Here is a 13249-nt window from a genome sequence, read left to right as displayed (position 1 = left end):
GGCTTGCTACGAGGGGGTTTGGCCGTTAAAGTATGGAGGAAGTGGTTTTGGAAAACTTGTGTTTTTGTCCTGGAAATGAAGGATCGTAAAAATATACTCTGTGTGTAACGTAAGGGAAATGCCACGTCTGCTGCCGTGGGGTTTTGAGCAGAAGGTGGATGCAGAGGGGTTTCTCGGTTAGTTGTTACTTGGCAGTAACTTCACATTTCTTATGGTAATGTTGTTACTTGGTAATTTCCCATTTCTGATGGTAACGTAGCTTTTCACATTTCTGCCTCCTAGGAGGAGATGGAGCTTCTCTCCCTCAGGTTTTCTCCAAACACGCTGCCCTTTTTCTTCAGGGACACTCCGGAAGCACACCACTGACGAGGCTGTGTGTCCCTGTGTGTCCGGGAGCCCGGGGGCTGCTGGAGGAGCAGCTCGGGCAGGTGCTGTTTCCAAAGCCCTCGCTGCAGGGCTGAGCTCGCCTTCTGCACTCTGATGAGGTACGGACTTGTCCTTGTGAGGAGTAAAAGCTGCAGGATGCCAGGTGCCACTTTGAAGCAGTCTGTAAATGTGTTTTATTTATTATTTACAAGTATATTTACGTACTCTGAGTTATCTTTTATGTTCATTTTGGAGCAAATACCTCATTTTCACTGTGAAAATGAGCTACTATCATGCATATCTGATACTATGAAATATTGCTCCCTCAGTCAGCCAGTCCCGTTACCTGAGCGTCCTCGCCCCACTCCACCTCTGCCCCTGCTGCTTGTGCAGTCTCAGCTCCTCAGGCCAGCTGCGGGCTGCAGCACTAATTGCCTCTGTTTGCATTTCCTACTGGTTTTCTCCAGGAGATTTGATCTTATTAACCAGTCTCCAGCCTATTCAGGGTTGGTACAGTGAATAAAAAGAATTGCGTAGTTCTGATGTAACCTGTAAATATTAATAAGCACTATTTTTGACTTTTTGGCACGTGTTAAAACAAAAATTAAACTTACGGGCCTAGAAATTTGGCACTACAGATTGCTTTTGGAGTCTAGCCTTGGGAAGGAAGGCCTGAATTTGTGTTAGGGGCACAGGGTCCTTACTCAGTGCACAGACGGACCTCAGCAGTAACATGGCACGTCCAATAGGCAGCATAGTGTGATCAGTAGAGAAACAGCTAAGGTCAGCACCTTTAAAACAAAGTTGCCTAAAAACTGTTAACAAACACCAAAGCAGAGTGGCATAGGTGAACTTCAGGCACGAGAGAAAGTGGTTTTGATTACTTACTGGGTTCCCTTTTTTTCTGATGGAGGAACCACAGTTGTCACCGCTGCAGGTACCTTTCCAAAGGGATATCACCCTCACATTTATTCTTCTTACCTTATTAGAGTAGAGGAGAAAATAGGGCAAAATTGTTTAGGACAAAGTTGTTTACCTCCTTAGATTCAAAGGAAGAAGGGGAAGTACGTTATTCTAATTTAAAAAAAAACGGGGGGGGCAAAGAAAAACCACACACACACAGCTTTAAAGTGTATCCACATTACATTATAGCTACCTATCTGAGGCCTGTTTTATTCCTGGAACTTGGTTCTGGAGAGTTTTATTATTTTTTTTCACACTGAGAGTGTGACCATCGTTTTGAGAGCATCATCTGGCTGATACTTGTCATGTTTTTTTCTAATTTTCTGGACAAAATCTAAGCAGAACAAGGAGGCTTTGCTTTTCTGAGAGGTGAGAGGTTTAAGGCAAAAGAAACAATTTTTTTTAAAATCACCTTTTGTTTTCATAAATGACTTTGTCCAAGTGTTACCTGTATTTCACGACAGACTTGAAAGGAGTGCTGATCAAAATTCGTTGTAAATGCCCAGTGGTAATTGTTATTGTAGGCTTACCCAGCAGATCTTAATGATGCATCACTTTAATCAGCAGTAGTGCTTTGGCGGGTGTTGCCTTGATGTAGCACAGTTACTTCAGCCACCTAAACTGGGTTTGAGCTGAGCTGTGATATTCCTCTGTATGCCTGCCATAGCTGTAAGTAATCTGGTCATTTATCCTGTATAACTGAAACTGTTGATGGTTTTCTTTTGTTTTCATTTGTAGTGCTGCACCATGGCTACTACCTCAGTGGATAATTCTGGTAGCTGTGAGAAGGGGCAGGTGGAGTTGAGCCAGAGTTCCAGGAGCTCTGTTTCTGACTACTCAGAAGATACGTTTGAGTCCTTCAGTGAGGAGGAAGCCACCTGCTGCCAGCGTGAGAGCGAACCACCTGAACTGTGTTGTTCTGTAGAGGATGTAGAGTCTTCTGCCATGTCGGATGGGTTGGAAGGCACGTCATGTCTAACAGGCCAAAATCACACAGGTATGCAGAACTTACCGTGCTTGAGACCTGTCTTGCACAGCTTTAGATCTGTGCAGTGGAGATATGACTTGGCAAAAATAAAAACTTAAAAAATTGCATGCAATGTGCCCACTGTACAAAGCAAAAGAACCTCAGCATGCTTATATCTGTGTCTTGGTTTCTCAGGATTCACTGATGACTACATGTAGGAGGGTTATGGATTGGCCATGAAAACCCTTCCTTAGTAATCTTGTGATGCTTAAATTCTATTGGCACGTTCCAAATTTCTGCAAGATACTATGACTTCATAACCAGGTATGAGAAGCATCTGGGCTATGTAGTAATTCTTCCAAGGGTGGAGGGAAAGATCCAAGACTTGAAATACTTAAGAGGGCTGGATAGCACCTTAAAGCTGCATCACAGTGATAAAGAAGCAGACAGCAGGAAGTAAGCTAACTGTCTCAAAGGCTTGTTTGTTAGTTCTTTTTTCCTTTTGTGTCTGTGGGGTTCTGTCATTCTTCTTCCCTTTCTCCAAATCTGGTCTGAGAAATATTGTGAGTACTTGAAGACATGATTTTTAAAAATCTGTTCGTAGTTCGGGAGCTTGTCAGCGTGTATAAACAGTAGAGTTTTTAAAACTAAGGCACTTAATATCTTTTTTAAAAACAGCGTGGACTTGAGATATATGGTAATATCTGTTAGCTGGCATTGTTGTAATCTGATTCTTCTTTGTCCAACTTGATCAGCTGCTGTATACCAATATATAATTAACCTTGTCTATACTTAAAAATGACAACCTGTTTGTTCTTACTGTAGACAAGCTCAGTAGAGATGTTCTTTCTGTTCCTCACCCAGCCAGCACCTTACTGCTTTACTGCTTTTTTTTTTTTATGCCTCCCCACCTCTGCAATAATAATCAGCACAATTTTTTTAGGCGTCCTTTTAAAATAACGTTTAGGCATGAAATCTCAACAATGCAGGCCAAAACTTGTTGTCAAATATATGTATACGTGTATGTAACCACTATTTGTCATAGCATGGAGTATAGCCTTAGTGCTTCAAAAATCTGAATAAAGAGATTATCATCGCCTTGATGTCTCATTCATGCTACATTTATGTAATTGAGCAGTGTCTAATGGATTAGATTTAACAGTTTGGCTCAGAATTTTTAGTTTTTACAAAGACTACGTATTAATAAACCTTTTTTTTCTTGATATATAGCAACTTTTAGAAATTATTCCGTGTCTAACCATTAAAATCCATATTGTTGGCATCCAGAAGCATGTGCTAGGAGGAATCCTTGTGTGTATAGAGGTGCTTTTAATAAGTGTTAACACTTATTATCTTTATAAGGTTAATATTTCATAAAATTATGGAGTCTTCTGAGTGCTACTAGTTAAGTGAGGAAACCAGGGAATAATTCACAGGAAATATTTTGTGAAGTTGATGTCTCTCTGCAGTATGTATCTTGCAGAGAGCAGCATATATACATAATAAGAACTATAGAAGACTTGTCATGCTGGTATCTCCATAGGGACACATTATTTCCTTGTGTAAGCCCTCTCAATTTGCTATTAGTACCCTGAAAACAGAGTAGAGAAGTCAGGTGCTTGCTCAGTGTGCTCAGTATTTTGAACTGGAACCGTGTATCTTCCTGTCAGTGGCACTGGCTTGTCACACCTCTTAAGTCTTTTCTTTACCCAGCTCTTCACTTTCACATCTTTGCTGGATCCTTAGTTACTGCAGAACTGGAGTTGTACTGGAACAAGTTGAAGAACAGGGAATTTATATAGATTTTCATTCTCCTCCTGCCTTCCCTCCCCATTATTTTTTCACTTGGATCAATACCTTGATAGAGTTCACCAAAGCTCCCATGAGTACTTGTACTGCCATAAGAGAAGAGCCTGTGTAGGGCTGAAAGTGAGTGATAGGGGGAGTTGATTGAGGTTGTTAGCATTGCAGACAAAACAGAATGTGTGAGTCTCTTTTTCTCAGCTTATCCTCTAGTCTTTCAGTGGAGTGACAGAAGCTTGCTCTGTATTTCAGCCTCGAACTCTGATGTCATCTGTAAAGGCCGATGGCTTGGGGCTTCTTTTCCCTCACTAGGGAAAACTCAATCACATTCAAGTGTGATTGCCTCCTGTTTTGTGTTACCTCCTGATTTTTTTTTTTTTCATTCCTGGTTTCTTTACAATGTATGTCCAAAGCTACTTTTTTTTTTTTCCATTGTAGATGAGCAGTCTGAAGTAGTTGGTTCTGCAGCTGTGGAAAGATATTTCATGAGAAAATGGATGGATGTTCTAAAAAATAAGGAAGCTGCCATTAAGCAAGGCAAATCTGTCAGCAAAACTCATTCTGGTGAGTTCACTAACTTTAGTAGAATTTATAATTCTTCTTTCTTTGACAAAGGGGATGTGAATTTTTAATGACTAAAATTTTATATATAAGCTATTAAGTTAAGCCAGGTAATTAACCTGACTTAATTAGCCACGTAATTAAGTATGAAGATTTTCTTTTATGCCTTCTTGGAAAAACAGTTTGTCTACTGTAACACACGGCTTTGCTGCTCCTGACACAGAGACATTATACTAGTGATGCATTACCACAAGGTGTGGATAAATCTACATAAAAATGTATCTACATCTTAAATTTAACTGAAAACCTCAAAATTTTATTGGGCTATTTATTTTTTCTCATTTTTCTCTATAGCTGTACAGGTACTAGGGTTGTATTTTTTTGCTCCAAAATCACCATGCCTTCAGAATGTGCGAAATGTTTTCCCCCTGTTGATCATTTGTGTTAATTACTGAATGACGTGTTTGCCATGTTCTAGTTCCTTTCCCAAGCTGCAGGAGGCAGCAGGGCACCAACTTCGACAAGAACAATGGAACAGCTTTAACCAACACAATGATGTAGTGCATGGAGGAGGAGAGGGGTTGGGAGGGAAGAAGGATGCTATTCGCATGCACTGATTATACAAGGAGCTGTGAGAGCAGATGGTGGGATGGAAGTCCTGCTCAAATCTTTCTGAAAAGTGGGTCAGAGATACTATTTTTAATTAAAAAAAAGAGCAAGAAAGCTGTAGTTGAGCAAAAAATAATTGAATCAGAAGAGGAATCTTCCTCATGTTCCTTCATGTGTATGAAAAGTGAAGAAATTCAGAGGTTTTATAGGGCCCTTCTAAGACTAATTAATCAAGTAGGTCCTATTGCCCAGGTGCTTTGTGGCATTGCACTCACATACAAACATCCTGAAACTCCATGTACTGCAGGAGAACATGACCTGAGATTATTTTTAGGCTCTTCTTAATTGCATAGCTCATTCACAACAGTGGTGAGTCAGTGTTATGAGTTCCTGACTCATCTTCAGCATTTATCTTCCTGTTACTGGATTTCTAGGACTTCACGTAGTCAAGTGAAGAGGCAGCTAATGTAGATTATCTCATCTCTAGTAGTGAGGCTTCTTCTGACCAGCTCCTCTGCAGTTGTCTTCCTAAAATACATCTGAATCTTGTGACCGTTTGATATGCAGAGAAATTGAAGAGGTCCTGATGAATTTGGATTCATTTAACGAATACAAAACAACAGGATAGTGTTAAGGAGGTTTTCCTTCTTTATAGGGTTTTCTTTGAGAGTTGGTTGGGAAGACTTCCTCCTGAAATTTGTATTTCTGTACTGCTATACAAACATTCTGCTTTTGGTTTATGGACTTTGGATGGGAAGACTCAGACTGGTCATTGAGTCTTGAAAAGCCAGCTCTTTCCTTAGCTTGTGGTGACGTATGAAGTGATGCATTGTTTTCTACCTGTCCTGTCTCTTGTCATTGGAGCAGCTAAGCACTTTTCAGGCACATTTATTGTTACTGTGCTTCCAACCACTGTCAATAAGAAGCTTCTTGCTTAAGCTGCTTTCATGCAAACATAGAACACAATCTAGTGATGGACAGGTCATCTCCAAATTCATCAGCATCAATTGTACTTAGCTGTGTGTGGATTACTCTTTTTTTTTTTTTACAGCAGACTATTGACATATATCCAACATAAGCACAGCAACTTTCATATGCTGACATCTATAAATGTCTTCTCTTTGACTTAATAATTCATCGCTCAGTGGACCCTGAGCCCCTTATTATTTTATCAACTTGGAAACTTTTTAAGCACAATAGAAGATGAGTGCACCTAGAGCTAGGCTGCTGCACAGTTGGTCCCTTCAGTATGTTTAGCAAAATGAATGGTGCATGCACTGAGCATGCGTGTTACTTTTGAATTCATCTGCAGCTAATAAAATAAGAGGGTTTTTGCATATCTTACTACTGATACTGTTAAATAAGGAAAAGAAAATCCAGGTTTGTCCATGGGAATGCCCCGGAAAATGGTTCTTGTTTTTCATAGTTTTATTTATGGCTTGAAAGAAGAAAAACCTAGATGTTGACCTCAAGAAAAGTGAGAAATTTTTATCGTAATTGCTTCTTAGTCTCTTCCTTGGACCTCCACCTCAGTTTTGTAGCAACTAGCTGTTATTAGACAAATGCATCACAGAAAAAAAAAAAACAAACCAAAAAACAACAGAAAACACAAAACAAACACACGCAACCCCACTATTCTTTGAAGTCCCTAACTCCCTGTCAATTATTCCAAAGAGCGTTAGTCGTTTTTAAAATGTACTACAGGAAGCCACAGTTGTTCAGCTCAGAGGTGGCTGAAAGTTCAAGTGGGGCTTTTCAGTGCTCTGACTTGTGCTGTATTCAGAGATTCACTCACCTTTGTCTGCAAGGTATTTGTAAGGTGTGAACAAATTTCTGCATGTCCAAGCATTTAATTATTGTCTTGGCAAATAGTAATTTGCTAAAAGTATGTACTAAAAGTAGTAGTAGTTGTCTATAAGAATTAAGAAATCATCTAAGCGTTCTGTTTGCAGAAGGGAGCGGGTATCCATTAGTCTGTGCTGGCTCCTTCTTATTCCTGAGCTTGTCAGCACCTAAACTTACTGCTAGGTAAAATGCACAAGGTGTGGGATTCATATAGGCTTAGACCCTCGATTCCAGAGTTCTCTTCTAGTTTGTTTCCTACCAGTCTATTAGAAAACTTTACTATTCTGTAGTAAAACAGCATTGATACAGCCTAGATAGGAAGTCTCAACCAGCAGCATCCACGTGGAAACTCCTGCTAGTGAAGAGCTTCTTGGTTAATAAAGTCTTTACAGAACTGAGAAAGAATGAGTTTCTTCTGGAAAACATGGGTTCTGCAAGACTCTTAGTGTTGTCTCTTCTAATCATAGCTTATTGGAAACAGGTTATCCTGCACCACGCTGCAGGAACTTTACTGGCTTTGAATCCATATTTGTATGAAATAGCTTGATTTCAGATAGCCCAGAACTGATGCAAGCAATCTGCGCAAACCTTACAAAAGCTGTGTTTGCTGATTGGGCCATCAGCGTGTTAATCTGAACTGCTGCACTCAGTTGTACAATGCGATTTAGATAATTATGAAAATGTTGTCTTGAGATGTGGCGTTAATCTTCCTGAAGAGTAGTTATCAGTTATTGCCTTTCATAATTCTCTCCTTCACTCATTTCACAATTTTTCTTCTTAAAATAGAAGATAGAGCATAGTAATAACAAATTGCCTGCCAAGTTTTTTCTGTTTAATCGGTTAGACATCAGTGGAAAAGGAAACCCAAGAAAACAGTCGATTTTCTTTTCCTCCCCTCACTCGTATAGATTTAAAATCTTACACATAGGGATGTAGTTGCATACAGAATCCCAAAATCTATGTAGGTCATTTAGTTATAAGCCACGCAGCAGGATTTATAATGTAGATGTGGAGATTAGTTTATCTCCAGTGGTGCACATTGACTACTTCTATAATCAGAGAAGCTTCTTTTTTTCAGTTTGTGCTTTATTTTCTAAACATTCTGTGCTTTGTAGCCCTGTTGCTGTTGGATATAGGGTTCTGATTTTATATCTGTTCCAGTGTCTAGTTTTGTTCTTCTTGTCACCTGTCCCTGCCTTATTCTTCTTGAAAAAAGGTGTGGGAAAGCACGATTCAGGGCAACCAAGCATCAACAAGGCATGCTTCTGGAACAATAATTGGCACTGGCAGGGATTCTCTGTAGACAGACGTGCAGTGACATTTAAATCTGCCACCACGAATGGAGATTGAGCATTTGAGCATGTAATGTGAGTCCAAAGACGGAAAGGATATGTGAAAGACAAGAAATGAAACTAACACCAAAAAAGATCCTGTTGTATGCATCTCTTTTCTTTCAGATGAAGGACCAGCAAAACTTCTATACCTAGAAGAAAATCTGAAAGTATAAATAATCACTGTGCAGTTAAATTACTTTTTTTTTTCTGAATTGAACTGTGCACTGACTTTTCTCATCACTTTTAGTTCTTATTCAGTAAAATGCCAGTCTAGATCCATGAACACCTTTACTCTTTCTGAGCTTATTTACTGTTAAACTTGAAGGTTAAAAATTTCTGTTTTTCTTTGCTAGCGTCTCTTCTAATGTCTGTGGGTGTATATGAGCCAATGGGTGGGTGTCTGGCAGCACACAATTCATGTGTGCGTTATTAGAAACCAATTCTAAATTCAATTGTGCTTCTGTATGTCAGAAGAAACTTCAGTGAATGAATTAGGCTGGCACTAAATTGTGACAAAATGTTCAGCAGACCCCACGTATTTACTTGTGCATTTGAGTACTCAGGTTAGGGTGTAAAATTGCTTTGTTCTGCTTTTTTTTTCTTCCACAACAGTAGCTTTTTAATGCTTTTATTCAGTCTATGTGCAGCATAGATGAATATGCATCCATTTTATCAGTGCAATTAAACCCAATTCTGGCACATGATTTAAACTGTTTTGCAGGGGTTGTGTATTACACTTGCAAGGAAAACGACCTGATGGAGTTTATCCATGCAAATGTTCATGATCCTACCCAAGAAAAAAAAATGTTCAAATTGCATTTTCAAGTATTGATAATTCTTACTCATCTGTCTATAAAGTATCACTGTGTCTTTGTCTTTAGTGAATTTGGTACAGCAGCTTGTAAGGAGGAATAAATTGCAGTACGATAATTGATTCTGAACTGTGGCAGTTGCACTTCAATCACCCATTTTCTCTGTCCGTAAGGCAAAGCTCACCGACTTCTACTTTGCTTAGTCTTAACTGTAGATCCACTTAATCTTTATAAGGATTGACTGCATTTCTGAAGACATGCCTGGTTTCCTTACAAAATTCCACAGCAAAGGCTTGCCTACTTTAGATTAAATTAATCACAGCATATTTAGGAGATGGCTTATGTTTATATCATTCAGTGTACTAAAGATCAACATTGTGGTTATGTCTCGGTACGCCACAGGACCCGAATGACAATGTACAGGTTGTCTCAGAAGCACCCTGAAATAGGCAGTGCCTCTCTAGAAAAAGTAAAATTTCATTCAGGGGAAGCCATTGAAAATGAGTGAAGCAGGTAGTAAGGAAAGGATAGCTTAAGTGATAGAATCATGCTCTCCAGCTGAGTATTTTGAGTGGAAAAAAACTCACCATAGCGTACCTGTGTAGTGATTATTGTCTTACTTTTTTTTGGCAGTCAGAGTGGAGCCATGAGAAGAGAGTGCTGTGTTAGCATGAGCTATATGCAGAGGTGTCTACAAGGCTTCCAGTAATGTTCACTGGAATGTTTTGTCTCCTCCTTGCTTCTCGTTTAATTATGCACATTTAAGTGTTTGCTTAGGCTTCAGTACTTGCATTAAAGCAAAATTAGTATAATAAAGGGGGAGAGGTATTGTCCCCTCTTTAAATAGTTGAAAATCTCATTAGACCATGTAGAACAGCACAGCGTTGTTATACAGTTAAGCTCATGGAATAATGAAATAGTAACACAAAAAACTGAGTTGTGTTAGCTGTCTGTGTTGATTGGCTCTGTTTAAGTCAGTGGAAAATCTTCCTCTGAGCATTGACTGAAGTTTTAAATCCATCCATACGTGCCCATCTGAAGTGTAGTCTGTTTGGTTTTTATTATTACATGTCACTAGGAAAGGAGGAGGTGATGAAATAAATACCTTGTTTAAACAAGGTCATTTACAAATTCCTTAAATAATCATCGATGGTTTAGAGGAAAATATTTTCTAATATAATTACCCTTCCTCCAAAAAAACCACCCTCCCCAAAAACACACCAAATAAAACAAAACCTACCTACAAATTTAAAGGTGTTTTCCAGAGTTACTACAAGAGCCACTGCCTCTGGTTCAATACTCATAGAATTGGAGAACTAGATTTACAAATACATTTGTGTTGTATCATTAAGTTGTCCAAATCTTTAGGGTTCTTATCCCCTCTCCTCTTTGGGGACTATTCAAAGAAGCATTTGTTGTGCAAGTTTCTGCAGTTGTTATCCACACTCTGACTTAAATTGTATATTTCTGTTATTACTGTCATTGCCTCTGGGCTTGACATTGGCTTTGTTTTTTATTAAATAGTTAATATGAGGTTGCACAGATAGAAGACCAGTAATTCTTCTCTTCCCCTGCTATAGTAATTGACACTTGCTTTGTTGATGTGTGGCTAACAGAAGTTACTGAGTTACCAGATGAAGAACTGGATGCTCTCCGGTCTTTTTGCACCGTTAAGATCAGAAGGATGCATCAGGGGCTGATCTCTAAGCAGGCAAGTGGTGTCAGGTCAAGGAAGCTGCAGCATGGATTCACATCAAAGAAATCAGAGACAAGTGACTTGAACTGCACAGTTCCTGGTCAGTTAATGAATAGAATCCGCCTGAAGAACATCGGGGAGACCGTTAAACAGGTACTGTTTGGTGACAAAATGGTAATGATTTCTGTTATTGAACAAGGCTGGGATGGGCAGTTACTGCAGTCCACAATAAGCCCCAGAACAAGGGGGCCTGCAGAAAGAAGTCTTGTTTTCTGGTTACATTTGCACCTGTTATTTATAGAAGTATTCTGCATATTATTAGGTGGCATCGCATGTTAACTCTAGCATTAAAAGTAATTCAGAAGGTACAAACTTCCCCCCTTAATACTAGGTAACATTAAAAATTAAAGCATGTCCAACAGAATCGTGGTTACATCAGTCCCTTTATTACGAAACATCTATATCACCTACACAATTTGAAGTGCTTTTGTCTTTTTCACCAGCATGGTGCTCATTGTTGTTTCCCCCCCATAGGACAGGCATTCCGACACAGGTCTTCTCTTCAACTTGGCATCTCTCAAGAGTGTCAAGACTGGTATTGTTTTGGCCAGTGATACTCGCATTCTTGCTTTGTGCTTGTAGAGGGATTTGAATATGTAGTTACAGCAGTCATCACCTACAGATGCCTTTACCCATAAATCTGGGCCTTGGCAAATGCCTGTGCTTTGTTTGAAATTGGTACAGAATGTCTGCATCTGGGAAAGTATTTCTGATAAAGCAAAAAAAAAAAAAAGCTTTAAATAGTAATTACAGTCATTTATTTTACTTTCTCTCTATCGTGTATGCTGGCTTTAATCTATTGCCATATAACATGGTTGAAGTGACTGTTAACATATTCCTCTGTTAAGCCTGTGCCAGGTGAGCAGGGAAGAATACTTTAAAGTCAGTCCTGGCATAATGATTCTTTCAGGCTTCCTGCCTATTTAATTTGTTTTGCAACTTCAGCAATCTACATTCTTTTATTTTATTAGCATTAACCAACCCACCATTCTGTAGAATTCTTACTGTCTCTTTATTTGTATTACAGTGTGGTAATACATTTTTTAAGGAAAGTGACTTTGACTGCTACGTCTATGTGGTGGTGAACACAAAAATAAATAATACTTCTATGCGGAGGAGAAGAAATCAAGGAGTAAGACGACAGAGGCTTGAGTCATGGCTTTCTATGATTGATTCCACTGCTCTTATTAGGTCTATATAACACGATGGAATCTGTGTAAATTAAATCAGATAAAAATTATTGATACTTTATAAATAAGCATACTGAGTTTTGTGTAATGTTAAATATAGTCAAAGTTTCATGGTAGGTAAACTAGGAATTAATAAGTATCATTTATTTTACAAAGTCAGCTGCTTGTTGAACTTTGTATTCTGTCTTAGAGATGCATATAGATATTTGAACCAATTGCTTCAGAGTTAATTTTCCTCTTAAAATTTGTGAAGATATTCATAACCTTCATGGTTTGTACTTAAGGCCTTATGTAGATTGTCAGCATAGGAACTTGGTGACAACCTCATTACAGACAGGCAGTTACATACGGTGGAATTATTGCTGATTAACAGTTGCTGTTACGGAGTTGTGATGATGAAGTATTTGTACTCTCTTAGCCTGTTGGAAACGTGGAATAAAGCATCTTCATTTCACTGAATCAAGCCTTCAGGAATTAGTGTATTAGCTGTCGTGGAAGGCTGGTTAGCACGCACAGACTGGCGTTCTAGAACATCAACTACTTACTAAGCAAGAGGAACTAACGGCTGGTGGTGCTCCTGGTGTATTTGATACTAGCAAACTATGGATAGATTTACACTGATAAAACTAATTTATACTGAGCATCCACCCAAGTCAAATGAGTTATATTAATTAAAACTTTTTTTTCCCCATTAAAACCATCTTCAATATTGGTTTTGGCTGCTTACGTGTTGGTAGCACTCAAGTACTTTTTTTTTTTTGACCATTAGTTACTGTAGAAGAAATCAGTAGTGTGCACATAGCTTCAAGTGTCAGGGAAGGCTTGCCTATTACAAGAAGCACCAGTGTATTACAGCTCAGTGCAATGGGTCTGAGATACAGATAGGTGATTTTAATTGAAACTAAGTTACCGGTGCTGGAGGGGGCAATACATGGGGAAAAAGCAAATATTTTTAGTGTGAAGACATTCAGACAGGCTCATCGAGATGATACAGTGACAAAAATTATGAAATAATTTGCAGCTGCATACAAAAGCAAACCTTT

General features: G+C 38.9%; 1 protein-coding gene across 4 annotated transcripts in view; it reads left to right on the top strand.

The window, feature by feature from the left end:
• Positions 1–527: 527 nt before the first annotated feature.
• Positions 528–13249, top strand: part of C13H8orf48 (chromosome 13 C8orf48 homolog) — a 38244-nt gene continuing 25522 nt past the window's right edge. For 2 of the 4 annotated variants that reach the window (XM_040571870.1, XM_040571869.1), the window contains exons 1-4: positions 529–549; positions 2068–2326; positions 4538–4663; positions 10877–11109. In XM_040571870.1, coding sequence (XP_040427804.1) covers positions 2077–2326; positions 4538–4663; positions 10877–11109 — 609 coding nt within the window. In that variant the 5' untranslated portion in view covers positions 529–549; positions 2068–2076. Of the gene's footprint in view, positions 550–2067; positions 2327–4537; positions 4664–10876; positions 11110–13249 lie in introns of all 4 variants that reach the window. The other 2 variants (XM_040571868.1, XM_040571871.1) reach the window with 2 other exon arrangements.

The sequence above is a fragment of the Cygnus olor genome, chromosome 13 (assembly GCF_009769625.2).
Source record: "Cygnus olor isolate bCygOlo1 chromosome 13, bCygOlo1.pri.v2, whole genome shotgun sequence".
In the NCBI taxonomy this organism is placed as follows: Eukaryota; Metazoa; Chordata; class Aves; order Anseriformes; family Anatidae; genus Cygnus; species Cygnus olor.
The sequence above is the reverse complement of the archived record's forward strand: the minus strand, read 5'-3'. Positions and strand labels throughout refer to the sequence as shown.